The 21,526-nt window shown below is 36.9% G+C and overlaps 2 protein-coding genes across 2 annotated transcripts in view; one reads left to right on the top strand and one right to left on the bottom strand.

Moving 5' to 3' along the window:
• LOC149805800 (uncharacterized) overlaps window positions 1–3,174 on the bottom strand; it is a 74,889-nt gene extending 71,715 nt beyond the window's left edge. The window contains exon 1 of the mRNA XM_089950502.1: window positions 3,113–3,174. The gene's annotated coding sequence lies outside the window, so the exon portion shown is untranslated. The remainder of the gene's footprint in view (window positions 1–3,112) is intronic.
• A 7,713-nt stretch (window positions 3,175–10,887) lies between these two features.
• On the top strand, window positions 10,888–12,199 carry LOC149805801 (zinc finger MYM-type protein 1-like). Its single transcript, XM_089934798.1, has 2 exons — window positions 10,888–11,430; window positions 11,522–12,199. The coding sequence occupies exons 1-2, from the start codon at window positions 10,888–10,890 to the stop codon at window positions 12,197–12,199; spliced, it is 1,221 nt and encodes a 406-aa protein (XP_089790924.1).
• The last annotated feature ends 9,327 nt before the right edge of the window (window positions 12,200–21,526 follow it).

Raw genomic sequence — 21,526 nt, forward strand, 5'->3', positions numbered from 1 at the left:
ACCACCAAAATTATCAGGTCCAGCAATATCATAACATGATATTCTACATCTAATAAATTGTAGGCATATCTATCTCTTTTATATGCAATTTGAATTCCCAGCATTTCACTGGAGGCTATCCCACAAACTACTGTTTTAACCCATACAAAATTTTCCACATGGACTGGATATGGAATCCATAAGTACTTTTACAGAAATATCCATCTGGATATTTGTATTCTTTAGCTGAACCACTGTTATAGATTTCAGTATATCCATATGGAAATGTTATGGATTCCTTACATACACCGTATGGAAAATCTCATGTAATGTGCAAATTAGTCCACGAGATCTGCCGATTGTTCATATGGAATAAAATTGAAAATTCTATATGGAATTTGGCAATAGTCCTTGTGGAATTTGTGAACAGTCCATATGGAATTTGTCAATACAGTAGTACCCCTCTTGAACAGTCCCCCTGACCAGCAGCCACCCACTTCTTGTGCCCAGAATCCCTTGGCACCGATGAGTTTGTATTCAAAAGTAGCCCTCAAGAACGGCCACCCCTCTAATATGACCAGCATATTAGTACAAAAATATAAAATAAAATGTTCCCCTCACGAGTAGCCACTTTTTTCTCCAAATGTATCCAGAACCAATAATTACAGTCTGATAATACAAACCCGTTTGTTTGTACCCCCCTACCGATTTAAATAATGGAAACCTTTAATGTGATAAAAATTGCAAGGAACTTAGTCAATTCATTCTTTGATTTATAGTTTCTAACCTGACTCTGAGTGGCCCTAAAACCATCATCTTATGCGCGTTTCATGCTTAATGGAAGTTTTCAGTGCAATAGATGGACATGCTCTGATCCATTTCCAGTTTCTGGACAAGTCCATTTTCAGCAAAGGGGTGTATCACGACTACAGATGTACATACAGAAGTCTAGTACTAATATTAGTACCCTTACTCGTACCTTGTGGACAGGGTACTAACATGAGCATATACGTGTTAATGGAGCAAGCCGGGTGTGATTCACACCCGGAGCTCTTTTAGCCTAATAGGCTAATAATAACACTTTAAACATATTCCTTGCATATAATCCAATAAATTGAGTAGTCCTCTTATTTAATACCGAAGTATCGAAAATCATTGTAGAAATAGTTGTAAAATCTCGTTTACCTTTTTTTGCCGATATTTTCGTTTAGATCGTCCGCTATATTATTTCAAATAATGATTACTTCCGTTCTAAGCCTCGTGTGTTTGTGTGCCCCATAAAGACACTGACACCTTATTTGGAAATGTAAACAAATCGTAGTAAAAATTTGGCGCCATTTGGGTCAGAAGTTTTGAGCATTAAAAGTAAATATGGTTTATCGGCAACTTTGAAATTCCACCAAGAAGCGATTATTCGCCACTTGATTGATAATTATATAGCGTAGAATATCCAAAATATTGTCTGGCAAGCCTTACGTAGAAAAGGGGTCACGGCCAGAGTCTCTCGTTATCTGTCATGGCGGACAGGATAAGGTTAGAGTAACAATGCCAATTTATTTTATCGTGTAAGGGCTTAATAAATTCAAAATAAGCCAAACTTCTTTCACAACATGATTATACTTATGTAGTTGATTTCTACACTGTTTGTTTTTCTGACTTTAGTGATGATTTTTTTTGCTCCATTACATGATATGGGATCGGTTCGTAGCCTCAACCACACCAATTCAAGTTGAGGCTACAACATCGTAGCTAACAAGTCGTCTGCTTCCGATATTTACAATGTCGAATCAAGCAAAGAAAATGACAACTACGCTTTTCATGTGGAATTAGCAAGCGGTTTAATTTCTATATCGTTCATGTATGCAGAGGGATATAATTCCAAACTCTCAACGTTATGTAATTTACGCAATTATTCAGCATTTGCCGAACAAGATGAACTATGTCATTATGTTGTCTGATGGAAATAAACTAGCCTATAGTGTACGTAATATGGCGCCGTGTTAGTATGGAAAGTCCGTTAAACATGAAATGGTGTAGGGGATGCCAGCATTAGTGCCATTCTGGTCACAGTCAGGTTAGAAATTATAAATCAATGATTCAACTGACTTAGTTCTATGCACTTTTTATCACATTAAACATTCTCGTTTATGAAATCGGTAGGGGTTACAAACAAATGGGTTTGTGTTATCAGACAATAATTCATATCGTGATGTAAGGTAAGTAATTAGATTATCTCTATCGTCGATACTAGACCAGCAAGTTGTTCTCCACCTTTTTTTTAGTTTGACTGGCGGCGGAGACCAACGTTGTTCTGCACCACTCGTGCTGAGACGTCCGAGCTATGTCACCTCGGATGATCGGACCGCGCGCTATTAATTAATAAATTTATTTAGACTAACCTTTGTATCCAGACGGTAAGTATAATCCCTCTTCTAATGATCCACAGCGTTAAATCATTTAGAACACACACTTTTTTAGTATAAATCCCTGTCAGAACAGAACACCTGTGTATTCATCGGCTGTTGACCTCAGATTTGAATTACCCACGCATGCGTGTAAAGCAGCATCACCACAAGGAAAGAGTAATGTGTGAAAACCGTCTAGCGAGGCATATTTTACTGGAAATTTACTGATGCTTGGGTGGGAACTGTGTCGTTACGGCATAAATTTAGGAGATAGACAGAGAAAGAGACTTCATGTCAGAAATGTGAGATAGAGTGAATGATAAATAAATTGTAAAAAGACACAAACTGTATTCAGATGTGAAAATATGCTACACAATAATAATAATAATAGTAATTTATTATTATTACTAGTGATAGTATCTTCAATCATATTTAACAACATTTACAATGGTATAAATGGATTTTATGACACACATACATATCTACATATTAATACTTTACATTACTTATAAGAAGAACATGATTATTATGATGAATATTATTAATAACATTTGCAATGGTATTAATGAATACCATTGCATCGCCGCCAGTCAAAAAAAAAAAAAGGTGGAGAACAACTTGCTGGTCTATCGTCGATACATGTCTCCCAATGTAAAGTTTCCATTACTGAAAATACATGTAACAGTAAGATTAATATTATATCATTGTCTATAAAAGCTGACGTTTACAGGAAATGGGCTCAACGACGTTATTATAGAGTTTTGGGCTTCACACGTGTGTCGAGTTCTTCTCTCTGTAAACCGGACGTAATTGTCAAGATCATAACAGAGTCAGCATAGGCTACAAACTATATTTTGTGCATTTACACACACAGAGAAATGAACATTGAAAAAAACATGGTACCAGACAAAGACAGAAAAATCACGTGACAACACATTTATCGCTTCCTTTACAAAAAAAAAAAAAAAGCATTTCGTCCACCCGACGAAAGTTTCATTTGCATAATTAAATTGCATACAGTTAGCAACATCCGAATAAATCATGTCCAAACATTAACATGTCATCATGTAAATGCAGTCATATTATTTTAGAAGGAAGTCGGTTATTCTACTCAACAACATCAGGGGAGAGGGGGACTTGCCGAACAATTTTATGTAGAAAAGACTCAAATAAAACAATTTTATGTTGAAAAGAATCGAATAAACAACGCTGTAACCGATAAGGAGGTTATTCAGCAGCAGTGGGGAAATGGAGCAAATGGAATGAGAATTATGGATGTACCAAGATTTAAATGATGCTTTTGAATGGTTTTGCAATGTGCATGACAACAATACCCGCTCGCATATCATGCTTACGCCAAGAATAAGAACTATTAATGTATATTCAGTTGAAATAATCCATTATTAAAACAAGAAGAACCTTTTAATAATTAATGTTACTTTTATATTAAGATGTTAAATGAGATATTAAGTGCTTTGAAGTATGTAGCTTTCTCACTACATATATTACATATACTTTTCACAAATATTTAGTCCCGCTCTGGAAAGGCCACCTGTCTTATAAGGCCACTTTCCCGGTACAGAAGAGGTGACCGTATGAGAGGGACCACTGTATACCATATGGAATTTGTAAATGGTCCATATGGGATATAATTAAAATTCCATATGGAATTTGTAAAAAGTTAATTTGGAATATGGCAAGAGACCATATGGAATTTGGCAATAGACAATATGGAATGTGGCAACAGATAATGCAGAATGTGGCAATAGACAATATGGAATGTGGCAATAGACAATATGGAATGTGGCAATGCTCTACTCTAATCAATCCTTAAAAAAGACAGTGATTAGTAAATTCCTGCATTGTATAATTATAGAGTAAGATCAGGAGAGTTTTTTCCCAGATTGTTGGTAATTATCACCAAATGAAAGACCCCATGACTACCCTAAAACAACAAAAGACTGTCCTAAAACACCCTCAACTACCCAGGATATATGTAGGCAATTAAACAGAATAAAACCAAATAAAAAGACAGTGATCTGTAAAATTCTACCCTGCATAATTATCAAGTAAGATCAGTAGAGTTTATTCTTTTGCTGATACTTGCTGAAGGAAAGACCCTAAAACTGTCCCAAAACAAGCTCATCAACCCAGGATACATGTATACAATTACAATAACTTAATGAAATATGCAGTTGTTTTGGTGCTTCTCTCTTTCTTTCTTCCTCTCTTTCTTTGATCATAGATAATTCACTAAAACTACTTTCATATTGCAATGAGCAGCACAATTAACAAGTCAGAATCATGTGTCACAACATTCATATTTCAAAAATTCTTTAAAGCTTTGTCTTTAAATCTTTAATGTGACAAAGAGCAGCTGAATAATTAGAACCTAAGGGTGCTATATTTATATTTTTAAAATTCTTGAACCAAATTATTAATTTGTATTCGTTTGATAATGGTAAGAATTATAATAAATAAAAGTATAATCTCCTGTAACACCTTTTGCCTCTGATTATTTCCACTTTTAGAGACAAACGTTTTACAGGATGCAAACCCGTTTTAAAGCTGCATATTTTTTGGGGGGTATAAATACATTCAAAGGTTGAGGTTCAGTACATTAACAATGCAAATTAAGTATTGGAAAACAATCGTACACTAAATAAATCTAATACCTCTAATTGCAAGTAAACATTTTTATCATGATACGAACATGGTTTTTCCACAGTTTGATTATTTCAGTTTTTGTGGCAAAATATGTTCCAAAATGAAGATTGTGATAACACCTTTAAGGAATGCTTTATTTTTTAATGTCATTTTACCTACAAACTTTTCTTTTGAGCTATTGATGTTGCTCTGAAATATTTTATTTTCGTGGGAGCTTATGAACAAGAGTATCACAGGAAAAGATAGACGTCTGTGAGGTGCGTCAAAATGGGTGACATACAATACAATCCTTACAACCAGGGTTCATCTGATGAAAGCTCATTAAGAAGAGTACGGGGGAATAGATCAATATCATTTCTGATCTTTACTTTGCTAAAATAACAAATGTTTCCAAAGTAATGAGAGATATCACTAAGAAGTAGATTTCTTAAACGGTGAAGGTAAATACTGGAGTGCATCAAAACTGTTTTCATAAGGTGCTATAAATCACTTAGATCTTCGAGAAATCATATGGTTTTAGAGACGATTAAAACTTTGTTGCTAACGTACACCTTAAAAAAGGGACTGAAGTAGTTACTGACACAAAATGAATGTTGTAAAGCTCCATGGGGAGCATTCATTATTTTTGGTAAAGGAAAAACTTTAGAAATTTAGAGCACCGTCTGTTGACATAATGACATGCTAATCTCTAGTATACCATTATGCCAACAGATGGCGACACAAGTTGGACAACAAAGATGATACTGATAAAACTTAGTATTTACATTGTTGCAGGGCCAAATCTGTATGAAAACAGCAGTTGGAATGATGTAATTGTAAGTTTATAAACAGAATATACAAAACTTGTAATAACTGACATAGCGTTTGTCATATGACAAATTACAGAATCAATTCAGCAGTTGGCAAATCTCAAGATACAACGACGCAGAAGTAAAGTAGATCAAAAAACTTGCAAGCAACCATTTACAGCTTGGATCAATGAAAAATAGAAAATTCATGACTAGAATTATGATAGCTACAATGTCGTAGCCTCAGCTTGATTTGTTGTGGCTGAGGCTACGAACTGATCTCATATCATGTAATGGAGCACAAAAATCATCACTAAAGTCAGAAAAACAGTGTAGAAATCTACTACATAAGTATAATCATGTTGTGAAAGAAGTTTGGCTTATTTTGAATTTATTAAGCCCTTACACGATGAAATAAATTGGCATGGTTACACTGACCTCACCGTGTCCAACATGACAGATAATGCGAGGCTCTCGCTGTGACTCCTTTTCTACATAAGGCTTGCCAGACCATATTTGGATATTCTACGCTATATTATTATCAATCAAGTGGCGAATAATCACTTCTTGGTGGAATTTCAAAGTTGCTGATAAACTACATTTACTTTTAATACACAAAATTTCTGATTCAAACCGCGACAAATTTGTACTATGATTTGTTTACATTTCCAAATAACGCCTCAATGTCCTTTTATAGCACACAGACAAACGAGGCTGAGAATGGAAGTAATCATTATTTGAACTAATATGGCAGACGATCTAATAGAAAATATCGGATAAAAAAGGTAAACGAGATTTTACAACTATTTCTACAATGATTTTTGATATTTCCAGTATTAAATAAGAGGACTACTCAATTTATTGGATTATATACAAGGAATATGTTCAAATTGTTATTATTGGGCTAAAAGAGTGCTGGGTGTGAATCACACCCGGCTTGATCCATTGACATATATATGCTCATGTTAGTAGCATGAACCAATCATTTTGTTTTGGAAAGATAACTCAGTCAAAATTTGCACACATGTAATGCTATTTGAAAGAAGCATATAAAAGTTTATTTTATGAAACTATGTCAGAAATTGTACTTTTTTATGATTTTTTTTTCAAACAATGTCAACTTAATACTGTTTAAGAATGAATTATTTTTCTGCCAAAATGTGGTACCATACTCAGTTTTTTTTATTTGTAGAGATATTAAAACCAAATTTGGCACATTCATAAAGATTATTTAGCTGTTTATAAAATGCTATGGTTTTTTTTAAATTTGGACCATAAATAGATTTTCTAGCTTTTTTAATATATTATAATTATAGCAATTTTTAACAAGTGAGGTCACATCTCTTGTTTTTCGCGTGACCTATTTAAGAATAAACGCTTATATTTCAAGCTACATTTCGCATAGCATAATAAATTTGGTAATGATGTTTAGCTAAGGCTATCGACTTTGTATGTGTATCCGAAGTTGGGCTTACTATCATACCTTTAAGGAATGCCAGACCATTTTCCCCACTCTACTGCTCGATATGGCCATGATCACGCCTGCTCAATATGCAAGAAAAACGCGCTGAATGGAATACTGCCTTCTCATTGGCCAACTGAAAATAAGTTATAAACCAATGCAGGACATCATTTTCTTTTAACCAATGAGAGGACAGTATTCCATTCAGTGGGATTTCACTTGCATATTAAGTATCAACTTCGGCTTGCACACACACGTCCCCTCAATTGAAAAAGAAGTTCAAACACTTTACGGTAATTGCACATAAAATTCTTAAAGGTATATATTGTTAATTGATTGTGCTTCAAAGCTATGATAAAATTAAAGCAGAGCAGAAGCTAGTACTATGGAAATCAAGTTTCTAAAATTTTCAAAACAATCAGAATCCTTGATTCCAGCAGGTTTTTGGAACTTAATGTGACTGCACTATGAGTTTAATGTATTAAGATTATATTGGATGTTAATTTTAAACAGTCAATGAAAATAAACATAAGAAACAGCATAATAGAACACCCCTGAGAGGTCAGTCAATGTGGACATGAAAGTGAGGCCGTTTTTTAATGTGGTAGGAGTTATGTCCCTTGTTTGTTCATTCTAACGTTAGTACCCTGTCCACGAGGTAGGAGTAAGGGTACTAATATTAGTACTAGAATTAAGAATGTAGCACTTGCAAGCAGTCATTTACAATAATGCAGAAGGAAAGTAACACTTGCAAACTGCCATGTACAATTTGCATCAATGAAAATACAATATACATTGATAGAATTATGAAAGTAGCACTTGCAAGCAGCCATTTACAATAATGCATCAAGTAGCAACAGGGGGCGCTGCTAGAGGGCACTGGCGATCAAGATTAACGTTTTCTCAAAATGTCAACCTCATTACACCCAGTACTTTCTCCACTTTAATATGAAAAAAGCAGACATTATTACATTCGAATGTATTCATGGTTGAAAGGTCAAACGTCTATATTTAGTGTATATGACATTGGGATATTTCTACAACTTATTCAGCAGAAAAAAACGAAAAATGAATTTTTCAAAACGCTGAAAAACTAAATAAATGAACATATACGCTCACCTACGCCTACTTTTTAAATACTTTGAGTTCTTTTTACGAGAATAATGGTAAAATGTGCGCAAATATTTGCGGAAAACCCACGAATTACGTCTTTTTCAAAGGTCACCCATGACAACAAGAACGGTAACTCTTCCCGGCACATGGGTACATACAAAATGTAAACAATGACAACAATACGACATAATTTGGGTTCAAAAACACATGAAAACTTTATTGTATGAAAAGGCAGACATTTATAGCAAGGAATTGGATTATATAGACATACTGTCATTCATTATACCAAACTTATTATAAATATTTGTACAACTTTTGTTGTGTAATATATTTTTGAGGTTAGAGACTCGACAGGAGTATCACTCACTGACTCAGTGATACTAGACGTATTGATAATATGTATGTGATTGTGATCACTGAGATATTATCAATGTCAGGTCATCTGTTCTAGGTATGATTCTTATCGAGAGACGCTGGTATTAAAATTAAAATGTTCATGTTTAGTTTTGTTTGTTCTTTTGTCATTGATTTTATTTTATAGATATGAAAACTGACCAAATATATCTTATGATAACTAAATTCTAAAATAGCAATTGTTACTTACTAAATTGTGATTTCAGATCAATGTATATATGTACAAGAATACTAATGAATATGCACTATTGGTTTTAAGAGCAACATACAATTTCAACTTGGTATGACTCATGAATTCAATACCGGATTTACCATTGTGCTTAGGTGTGCTTAAGCACAGGGCAAGGTTGGCCAGGGGGCCCCATCTTCCTAGCAAAAACAAAATTTTCAAATGTTTTTCAAAAGTCAAAATGTCCAAATGTTTTTCCTAAAAGTTATAAAAGTGAAATTGGTCTGTAGTGTTTGGGTGCAGTACCACCTGATAGTTGTTTATAGAAATCTGCTAGTAAGTTGGCTTTTTGCTCCGAAGTATATGCGGTATGATTTATGAATCTATCATTGGTATGTTGTATAGGAGTGTTTGTGTGTGTCATTGTTTTTCATTGAGTGATAATATTAAAGTGGTGCCAAAATTTTCTTGCATATTTTTTGTAAGTTCGATCTAGTTTGTTGCATGTTTTTATCCAACAGTCTGTTTTAATTTTTGATATTATATTGTTAATTTCTTTTGTTAATTTATTACATATTGATTTTAAATTTGTATCATTCAGTTCCCAGAATCGAATCCAAACAACTGATATTACTGCTCCAACTCTTTAATCCTAACAATGAGTAGACGATATGAAAGTGGTGCAAGTAAAAGAAAACGCCAAAAAGAACAAAAAGATATAGTCAAGCATTTAAAGCCAATCACATCATTTGGCTTTGCATACCCAGGACAAACAAGTTCAACAGCAGATTCAGATGCGTTACTTGGCACCCAGGAACATTTTTTAGTAACTCCAAGTACCAGTGGCACTCAGGAACCTTCGTCAGTAACTCCAAGTATAAGTGGCACCCAGGAACATTTGTCAGTAACTCCAAGTACAAGTAGATCCACAGACACGGAAGCTTCAGTTTCCCCCACCAAATGTACAGAAGTGAGTGTTGACTTTTCTACTGATTTCATTGTCAAGAATGATATAGGTTTATGGACCACATTGAACAATGAAGAAATTTCACACTGGATTGAGAAAGGCCCTTTGGAATGTCAACACTGGGATAGACCCTTCACAACTTCGAAGCGAACCTACAAAACCAAACTCATTCATGCTCAAGAAGTTTATTCTTCTCCACTAAAATAAATGGAGAAACCTACCCTCGGGAATGGCTAGGATATTCTCCAACAGAAGGAAAAGTCTACTGTTTTGTGTGCAAACTCTTCTCAAAATTCTCTAAGAATGTTTCTTCAACTACAGTTCTAGCTTCTTCAGGATTTGATAACTGGTCTCATCCTCAAATTATTAAGACCCATGAAAATTCAAAAAGTCACATGGACTCTATGTTGACCTACTTAACAAGAAAATGTGGTCAGACGCTTACAACAAAACTTGATGAGCAAGTCAAAGCAGAATAGGAATACTGGAGGCATGTACTTCAACAAGTGATGGCAGTGATTTGTCTGTTGGCAGAACGTGGATTGGCTTTTAGAAGAGATGATGAAACCTTTGGCTCACCAAACAATGGAAACTTTCTCGGTCTGCTGGAATTGATTGCCAAATTTGATCCCTTCTTATGTTCCCACATAAACCAGTATGAATATAAAGGATCTGGCCATCCATCATACCTATCCAAAACCATATGTGAAGAAGTTATCCAGCTAATGGCTAAAAAAGTTCTTGATGAAATAGTGAAAGAAATCAAAGAAGCAGGGTATTTTAGTGTATCGGTCGATTCAACACCTGATGTTTCCAATGTTGATCAACTCACTGTAATTGTTAGATATGTTTCTCCCCTTGATGGAATACCAGTTGAATGATTTTTGACATTTACTGAACTGAAGAATCACACAGGTGAAGGAATGGCTGAATTGATACTGAACTTCTTTGAAGAACTTGAAATTGATTTCAGTAAATGCAGGGGTCAATCATATGACAATGCATCTAACATGGCTGGAAAGTATAATGGCATTCAACAGAAAATTCTGGAAAAGAATAAGTTTGCAAAATTTATTCCCTGTGCTGGACATTCCTTAAATCTGGTTGGAAGAGCTGCAGTTGACTCTTGCCTGGATGCAGTGAATTTCTTTGGCATGGTCAATGAACTTTATTGCTTTTTCTCAGCCTCTACAAGACAGTGGGCAGTGCTGAAAAACTTCTTGCCACCACAGTCAAATGTTCTGCAACATTTATCTGACACGAGATGGGAGGCCCATGCCAGAGCTACGACAGCCATCAGTGAAAGTTATGCTCACATTCTTGAAGCACTCAGTCACATCCATGATGATGACACTGAAAAGGGTGATACTAGACGACAAGCTCAAAATCTGTTGCAGAAAATGGAAGAATTTGAATTTGTGTTCATGCTTCACCTATGGACAGGTTTGCTTGAGGAGTTTCACAAAGTAAGTAATGCCCTTCAAAGTACACAGATTTCATTGACCACGTGTGCAAACCCATATACAGTTCACACGGGAAAACTCTGATGTGATTGAGGAACAAGCAAAAACTACTCTACCTGATGTAGAGTACAGAACTCTCCAAAGAAGGCAGAGAGTACGAAAACGAAAACACAATGATGGCAGTGCAACTGAAGCCTTGGATGAAATTGAAATTCCTCCAAGAGATAAGTTTAGGATACATTCATTTATCCCTATAACTGATGCTCTTCACTCAAACTTAGAAAGAAGAGCTATTGTGTATAGGAGTGTTGTTGACAATTTCTCGTTTTTAATTGATCTGCAAGCAACGAGGGAACAAATTCTCCATGATGTCAAGAGACTAGAACAAGAATATCCAAAGGATGTTGATCTCAGTCTTGCTGATGAACTCTTGACTTTCCACTTGTATGTCAAACAGGCTCATGCAGAAAAAGAAAGTTTCAGCCACCAAGACATGTACCAGATAATAAAACAGGAGAAAATTCAGGCTGCTTTCCCAAATGTGGAAACAATTTTTAGATTGTTCCTGTGTTTGATGGTCACTAACTGTTCTGGAGAGAGATCAATTTCGTGGCTGAAAAGGATCAAAAGTGACCTTCATTCAACAATGTCACAAGAGCGGTTGTCTGGTCTGAGTATTCTCTGTATAGAGAATGATAAACTGCGACTTATTGATTTTGATGAAATCATTGATGAGTTTGCAGTCAGGAAAGCTCGAAGGAAGATGTTCTGACATTAAATAGCCTACTGTAAAAATGTAAACAGGCCTTAACAGGGTAATACAAAAACATGGCAGTTTGATTATTTGACTGTTTTGTGTAAACAGTAAACTTCTTCATCAGTCATCATTGTAAAAGTAATGATTGATCAGGTAACACGTAATATTTTAACTACTCCTAAACTTCCCGAGTATGTATGCCTGACTACCTGTGTAGGCCTACCTCTTTCAGGGCACAAGTAATGGGCCTCATAACTTAACTAGCACAGGGCCTCATTTGTCCTAAATCCGGCACTGAATGCTATTTCATGCAAAAATGTTAGGGGGCATGTGATAAAAAGGCACAGAAAGTCTTCAGAAGTACCTGGAACATAGATAAAGTGAATTTATTCTTTTATTCTTGAAGCTGAATGTTCACAAAACATATAATTTCAACTTGTGTATGACTCAAAAATATAGTATTTCATGCAAAAATGTTGGGGGGGGTGATAAAAAGGTACGGGGGGGGGGGCTTCTGAATTAACTGGAACATAGAAAAAGCGAATTTATTCTTAAAGCTGAATGTTCACAAAACATTTCTATATAAAATATATGTAAGAAATATGCAAATTTCAGCTTGAAATAATACGAGGTCAAGAATTTTCAAAAACTGCCAAAGACCAATAATAAAAATGGTGGACGGTACATGTTTGAATGTTTCCTGTGAATTTATTTGAAAAGATATGATAAAGATGGGTTCATTTTTGAAATCTGCACACTCAAATTATGCAGAAAACATTCCATCTTTATATATTCTATAATTATGAAAAAAATCATCCCCTGTTGCTACTGTATATCGGTTTTGAATGTATGTCGGTGTTTCTAGTCACAGGCACTTGATTCTGTGGAAACTAATGTGTACACTCACATATGTTGAGCACAGGGGCTCGTTACAAAGAAAATCAAGATTGGGGTTCTAACCTGTAATAATATTACAGGTTAGAACCCCAATCTTGATTTTCTTTGTAACGAGCCCCTGTGTATGTTGAGTGTACATATTAGTTTCCACAGAATCGAGTGCCTGTGGTTTCTAGTAACCCAATAAGAATGACGTTACACTAAGCAATCACTCGCAATAATCAGTAAAACAAACTATTATAATATGGGGTGTCAATTCATGTCAAATGACATTATGTAACTATCAATTAACCTATTTGTAGACAATCTCTGCAATGTTCTATAATGTCTCCAGTGTTGTACACAGCTCGTTAATCAGAATTGCGCGATCACACGTAAATGCTAATTTGGAAAAGATTAAGGGCTGATCCGGACCAAAAGCCAGTCTCATCTTGACCACATTACGGGCTGATTCTGACCATATGAATTATTATTAAACTTCTTCTTAGACTTAAATGTAACATTTACAAGTGTTTCAGATATATTTTTCGCTATTTGCCAAGTGCGTTGAGCAGTTCAAAACTGCATTTAAGGAAATAAAACCACGATTTTACAGGCGTTATACTATATTATAGATCAAATGAAATAATGAAGTCTGTTATCTGCATTACCAATATAATAGTGAAATATTATCAAATCAGTCCATTAAAGTTTGTTCAAAATTGAAATATTTTATTTTTTATTGAGAAATAATATAATTTTTAACTCGGAAAACAATGGTGAAAACAGGGTATATTGCAGTAACATATATCAGATTATGTTTTTGTTACATTTATGCAGAATGTATATAAACACCATATATGATACTATATAGTAATAGTGCTAAGTAACACTTTTTTTTACGAAAAAGGGAAAATGGTTTCTGTAAAATTTATAATTTAATTTATTGCAGTATCATACGCCTACATTCTGCTAATCTCGTGGACCAAATGGTAATTATAATAAAGTACATGATGATATGCGTTATATGAAATATTTACGTTCGTTAATATTTTGTAAATTTTCTTAAGTTAGAATGAAAATGAAAATACGTTGGTTGTCTGGTTCAAGATTTTACTGGCATGATAAAAATGAAATGGTAACAGCAAAGTACGATTTAATATTGTTGCTCACCAATAACTCTTTACACAATATTTAGTTGGTCAATACAATATGAAGAAAGCACGGTTTGTATGGACAACAGTCGCCGCCAAAATTACATTAATCAAATGATGTAGTATGAAATCAGATGATTTAACCTGGCAAATGAAATGATAAATCCAGATTCCAAATGATGTGGTGTCACATGTAATGATTTAACGAACAAAACCGAATGATGAGCTTAGATTCCAACTGACGTGATATTAAATGAAATGATGTGTGAAATGAAATGATTTAACCCAACAAACGGAATGATGAATTCAGATTCCAAATGATGTTGTGTGATATGAAATGATGTAGCATGAAATGAAATGATTGAACCCCAAAAATGAAACAATGAATTCAGATTCTAAATGATGTGGCGTTAAACGAAATGATTTAACTCATCAAATGAAATCATGAATTTAAATTCCAAATGATCTGGCATTAAATAAAATGATTTAAACAACAAAAGGGATTGATGGATTCTGAATCCAAATGACGTATTATTAAATGAAATTACGTAGTCTGAAATGAAATGATTTAACCCAACAAATGAAATGATGAATTCAGATTCCAAATGATGTGGTATTAAATAAAATGATTTAAAGAACAAAACGGATTGATAAAATCTGCTTCCAAATGACGTAGTATTACATGAAATTATGTTGTCTAAAATGAAATGATTTAACCCAAAAAATGAAATGATGTATTCAGATTCCAAATGATCTGGTATTAGTTGAAATGGTCTGAAGAAGAGAATGGAATGATCAACTGATATTCCAAATGGCGTGGTATTAAATGAAATGTATGGAAAGTAAACGGTCTGACTCGAAACAGCATTACAATTTAAGGTCAAAATGTAAATCATCTAGCGTAAATCCAAACAAACACAAGGGGGCGCTGTTAGCCAGACTTACAATCGACAGGCGTATTTACAGCATTCGGCTGAGACTTTTGCAGACGACATTTAACAGCTAAGGCTAGTGTTTCTTCTCATTTGATATAAACAAGAACTATGTTTTCCAATCAGCATAAAGTGACTATCCACATTAATGAATGTGTGTGTATTTTTTTTTTTTAAATCTGCTTTGTACTGCGCGAGTTTTCAAGGCTTCATCTCAGATCTGTCAGCTAAGGAGATTAAATCTTCATCTTATTTGATCAATAGTAATTATCATGTTTAATGACCTAACGTAGCATACACACTAAACCAACAATTTGTTGCCCGCCACCTTTTGTATGCCTCATGTTACCAGCCATACGTTCATATGCATTATTCGTCCAAGTTCTATCTGTAAGAATTCTTCTTTTTCCTCCATTTAATTTAGTTTGCATTGACATATTACTGGGGTTTTTCTTTTAGTTTTCGTCTTGGAGATCGAATATAATTTTATTAGAAATCGTGATTCGCGACTTTTAGTGCATTTGAAACACCACACTCTCCTTTCCAAACGTATTGAAAATGGGGGGGGGGGGGGGGGGCTTAGTCATATATTTTGAAAGAATAATACGTGAACAATAAACAGATGCCTCCTTTGGAGTGTTTTATGGGGAAGAAGAAACACGGATCATGCTTGAATAAACCCAAAATTTAGCAAATGATGTATGAAAATAAAAAGGAAAGGAGATGGATTCTATCAGAATTAAAAAAAAAATAGCATCAACGATTTGTAAGTGATACCATGTAGCCCTTAGGGTAAAAACGCTCTCGTTCTCCCTTAGTAGTTAAGTGGGATACATTAGGGACAATGGGACTTAGCATTAAAAAGACCCCTGGGACACTTTAGGGACAATGGAAATTTAACATGGAGAAAAATCGTGGGTCACTTTAGGGACAATGGGAATTTAACATAGAGTTTGGGTCTGTCTAGGGACAAGGGAAATTAACATGGGAATAGAGTTTGGGTTTGTCTAGGGACAAGGGGAATTGAATATGGGATTTTTTTTTAAAAAAAGTTTTTTTTTTTTAATTTAAATTTAAATTTAAATTTAGAAAAGGGGTAGGCAATGGAAAGGCTATCTCTTTTCGAGAAATATGGCTGGCCCTGAAAAGGGCCTTTGGATTTATGTTAATATTAATATTAACATAGATGGCATCTGTCACATCTTCTTCTTCTTCTTCTTAAACTCCTCTTGAGACATCCTTGTCTTTCTATGTAAACTCTCCTCATCCATTGACTAGTATCTGTCCTATCAACAACAGTCCACTTTGACCTGACATACATGAGCATGTCCGTCCTAAACATCATGGAAGACACAAGGGTGGATGACTCAACTGTGGTTCACATCTTGAAGCGACGAGAATAGGTGAATCAATGCAGTGAACTGTGCTTATTTATAGGTACAGGAAGGATTGAAACGGATTGAATTCATTCACCAATCCGAACACGCGTTACAAAATTCAGTCAGCTCGCATCCAATCCGAAGAGAGCAGTCTGTGACGTCACGTGGTCTATATAGATTCGTTAGCGCTTGTGTGCAGTCAATCTATGCGACAGTGATTCAACATGACGGAAACTCAGAAAACGATCCATTGGGGTGCACCAGCAGGGGAGACAGCCCAAGGGAACCCGGACTTACTTTCAGAAGAGGTACACTGGGATTTTGTGGATTTTCTTACCTCGCAAGAATTTGTTCCAGAACCTTCGTTACCTTCTTCATTACCGCAAGTGGAGAATTTTAGACAGAGACAGAAAGAAGAATTGGAGAAATTTATGCAACGACAAAAGGAAGCGGAACAAGCTTTTCTCCTACAGCAACAGCAACAGCAACAAGAAGAGGTAAGAAAAAAACAACAGCAACAACAGCAAGAAGAAGTAGCAGCAAAGAAACAAGAGGGTGAAAATCAAACGGCTACGGTACTGTTGGACATTTTAGCGGAGTTAAGAAGTCTGAAACAAATGTATCAGACTTCTTTATCACGACCGAAGAGAATACGACCTTCCCGAGCTAAACACGCCAACCCTGTGACTAAGCCTGTCGTACCACCCTTAGTGATTTCAACCCAATCATCAGAAGTAGGCCTTGGCCGTGGCAAAGGCTTAAGGCAGTTAAAGTTGATTGGTTAAACTCACCCCTACACCAAAATAAAAAGGCCCTTTTCAGGGCCACCCACATTTCTCGAAAAGAAATACAATTTCAATTTGTCAATAACTCAAAAATAAACCCCACCCATTTTACCCTTATAGTACGTGTCTGTGTATGAGTGCGTGAGTGTAGCTTCTTATTTTAAAATTAAAACTCAAAGACACTTACCTTATATCATTCATGTATTCTTTTATCCATTTTTTCACAATCCAATTCACAATTCACCACAGAACACTTTAATTAAAAGTTCATTGACTTCTTCTTTCTCCTTGTTTAGTCTCTCTGTTTTTTGAATTTCTTCACCGTTTTTACCTCATTTTCTTCTCTTCTTCTTTTCTTCTCCTGTTTCTTTGCTTCTTTTAAATAGAATTGTCTTCTTTCTTCCTCTTCTTCCTCTGAAGAATCCCTCTCTTCTTCCGAAGAATCCCTCTCTTCTTCTGAAGAATCCTTCTTTTCTTCTGACTCCTCTTGTTTCTTTTTTGGGCAATCTGGAGACCAATGTCCTTTTTCTTTACAATAATAACAGGTATCTTGACTTTTGTCTCTTTTAGTCCCTGTTTTTGTTCTTTTTTGACGGTCTGGACACTCTGAAGACCAATGCCCTTTCTTCTGACAGATATAGCAAGTATCTTGACTTTTATCTCGAAAGGAAGGAGAGTAGTCCGTCGGCTGGTCTAAAGAGAATTTTCTAATAACCCCTCGCAAAGCTCTGACGAAACGTTCCATCTGGGTAGTCTCTTCCATCGTTGTGCTCGGCTTGAGAGTGAAATGAATAGTGAAAGGACAAGACACACACCCTTTTTATATACGCTGGTTTGCCAAGACTATAAATTAGTCTGTGGTGTTTAAACTTGAGTCATTTGACGTTTTGCACTCAAGATGAAACGATCCCATTCATTCGAGAAGAAAGAAGAAGAAGAAAGTAAGAGGCAGAAACGTGATTTATCGCCTCGTACCAGGGCTGAAATCTTGGCACAAATTCATGCCAGTGATTTTGAAGAGGACATGAGTGAACCAGAATCCGAACCCTCTAAACCAAGTTCACCACCCTTAGTCAACCCTGAAAAGTACTATTCCATTCGAGAGACGGAAAAGCGCTCCTCTAGAAAATTTAGAACCACGGCTTACACCTACACGGTGAAGTTTAAAGATTTCAAGGCCGACGTACCCTTGGAGAAAGCAGAAGGGTTTATCACCGAGATGTGGGATTCTTTGCTCACCTCACTCAAGCGACAATGTCAACCCAAAGAAGACGATCGCTTGACACTATCCATAGATCACGACGGTTTGAAATCCCCTGTTTGGATCGAGTTTAGCAGACCCGCAGAACTAACCCCTTCCAAAGTCATGGACAAGATTCAACACGTACAACAATCTAATGACCAGTTTGACATCACCGATGGTAAAGCCACACTGAAAATGGCTCACGTCTCTCTTCCTCAAGGGACAGGACGCTTAAAGATGTTATTGGTGGACGACCTTCGCAACACCAAAAAGAGTCTCGTCCGAATTAACAACCCTCAAGACCAGATGTGCTTAGCCCGTGCCATCGTGGTGGGACGAACCTATGCCAACAAGAACGACACGGTAGAATGGAAAAGAACCTGGGAAAACATTCGAAAATCGAACCGAACCAAACAACGAAACGAAGCAGAACTCCTGTTGCAACAAGCTGGCCTGTCCAAAGACACACCCTGTGGCATTCCTGAGATGCAAAAATTGCAAGATGCCCTAGCTCCACGCTACACCTTGAAAGTGCACCCTCAAGAAATGCGCGGGTCTCTGTTGTTTCGAGGCCAAGACTTTAAGGACGGAAAATACATTCATGTCTATCATCACGATGACCATTTCGATACCATTACCAGTATCACTGGATTCCTGGGATACGGTTATTATTGTGAGAAATGTGATTATGGTTATAACAATCGAGAGCAACACAAGCATTGTGGATTGAAATGCCCAGGATGTTTGGCTCTCCACCCTGTCTGAGCGAAGAACCAGTGCCTTGTTCAACTTGTCTGCGTACGTTTGTCAGCCCTGCCTGTTACCAGCAACATCTGAAGACGCAAGGTTCACAGCAGAAATGTGCTTGTCAACTCTTGAGATTGTGCCCTACCTGTGGACAAGGCATACTTACCAACAATGCCAAGGCACACGTATGTCGAGGAAAGAAAAAATGTCACATTTGTCACCACATCGTGGACTTGGAACACGAATGCTACGTGCAAAAATACCAACCCCCACCAGAGAAAGAGGATGGTCACAAGAAGAAAGGCAATTTCATCTTTTTCGATTTCGAATGCATGCAAGAGACTGGCATTCACATCCCTAATTTCTGTGTGGCTCATCGAGCGTGCGAGAAGTGCATTCAAGAACCTATCTTCAGTCATTGCCCTCACTGCAGCAAGATTCCTGGAGGGCGTGAAAAAATCTTTCGGGGACCAAACACGTTAGCCGATTTTGCCCAATGGGTCTTAGACCCCATCGACAAGACGTGGAGCCAAGAGGACATCGAACGTTACGGAGATTGTCATCGTCATGCCACGGTGATGGCTCACAATTTCTCCGGATACGATGGACAGTTTCTTTTGAGGTACTATACGGAACATGGCACCGAACGTCCTAAAGTGATTTTGAACGGAGCCAAAATCATTTTCATGCAAGTGGGACAAGTACAGTTTAAAGATTCGATGAGTTACTTGGCCATGCCTTTGAGCCGAATGCCTAAAACGTTTGGAATGACAGAAATGGCTAAAGGGTACTTTCCACACTTTTTCAATACGGAAGCCAATCAACATGCTGTTCTACCCCATTTGCCTGAGGCTCACTATTACGACCCCGACAACATGCGTACCGAACAACGAGAAGCTTTCTACGCTTGGTACCAAGCTCACGCCTCGGACCCTTTCGACTTTCAGGAAGAAATGTTAAAGTATTGTCGTTCCGACGTGGACATTTTACGGCGTTGCTGTGGAAAATTTCGAGAACTGTTCATGGAACACGGAGGGGTCGATCCTTTGAAAGAAGCTTGCACCATTGCCAAAGCGTGTTCCTTAGTGTACCGCCAACGATTCATGCCTGAAAACACCGTGGCTGTCATCAGTCCTCAAACGACCCACTATGTCAAGCGTCAATACTCGGTCAAAGCCCTACGTTGGTTACATTACTTGTGCGACAAGGAAGACAAATGGATTCAGCATGCCCGCAACGGAGGAGGCGAAAAGACCATTGGAACGTATTCGGTAGATGGCTGGGACTTAGAAAACCCCAAGATCGTGTACGAGTTTAACGGTTGCTTATTTCACGGATGTCCCGTCTGTTACCCTGACCGTGGCACTAAAAATCAGTTTTTGCAACGAACCATGGAAGACTTGTACCAGGACACTTGTCAGCGACGTCTAAAGTTAGAACAGCAAGGATACCAAGTGGTGGAAATGTGGGAACACGAGTACGATCACCGTTTGAAAACCGATCCCGAGTTTAAACGCCTCGTGGAAAGTTACCAGTTCATGGACCCGCTGAACCCGAGGGATAGTTTGTACGGAGGAAGGACCAATGCCACCTGTTTGCTGTACCAAGCCGACGAAGAGAAAGGAGAAGAAATCAAATACTTGGACGTGTGTTCGCTGTATCCCTACGTGTGCAAATATTGTCGCTTTCCTGTAGGGCACCCGCAATTGTTCACGGAACACATCGACCTGAAAAACATTCGACAATACGAAGGCTTGATCAAGTGTAAAGTTTTGCCTCCCACGAACCTATACCATCCCGTCTTACCTCACCATTGTCAAGGCAAACTGATGTTTCCCTTGTGCCGTACTTGTGCCGAAACGTGCAACCAGGACCAACCTTGCCATCACAGCCAGGAAGAACGTGCCTTGACGGGAACCTGGGTCAGCGTGGAATTGTTCAAAGCTCTGGACATGGGATACCAACTGTTAGAAGTGTACGAAATTTGCCACTTTCCCAAGACACAACAGTACCACAAGGGTGACCCTACTCAGAAAGGCATTTTCGCTGACTACGTGGATGCCTTTTTGAAACTGAAACAAGAAGCCAGTGGCTATCCTTCCTGGTGTCACACTCCCGAAGACCAAATACAATTCAAAGAGAAATACTACGCACAAGAAGGCATCTCTTTAGACCACATCGAAAAAAACGAAGGTAGGCGATCGTTTGCCAAAGTGATGTTAAATT

This window comes from Sinohyriopsis cumingii, chromosome 2, assembly GCF_028554795.1.
Source record: "Sinohyriopsis cumingii isolate HCF-2022 chromosome 2, ASM2855479v2, whole genome shotgun sequence".
Classification (NCBI taxonomy): Eukaryota; Metazoa; Mollusca; class Bivalvia; order Unionida; family Unionidae; genus Sinohyriopsis; species Sinohyriopsis cumingii.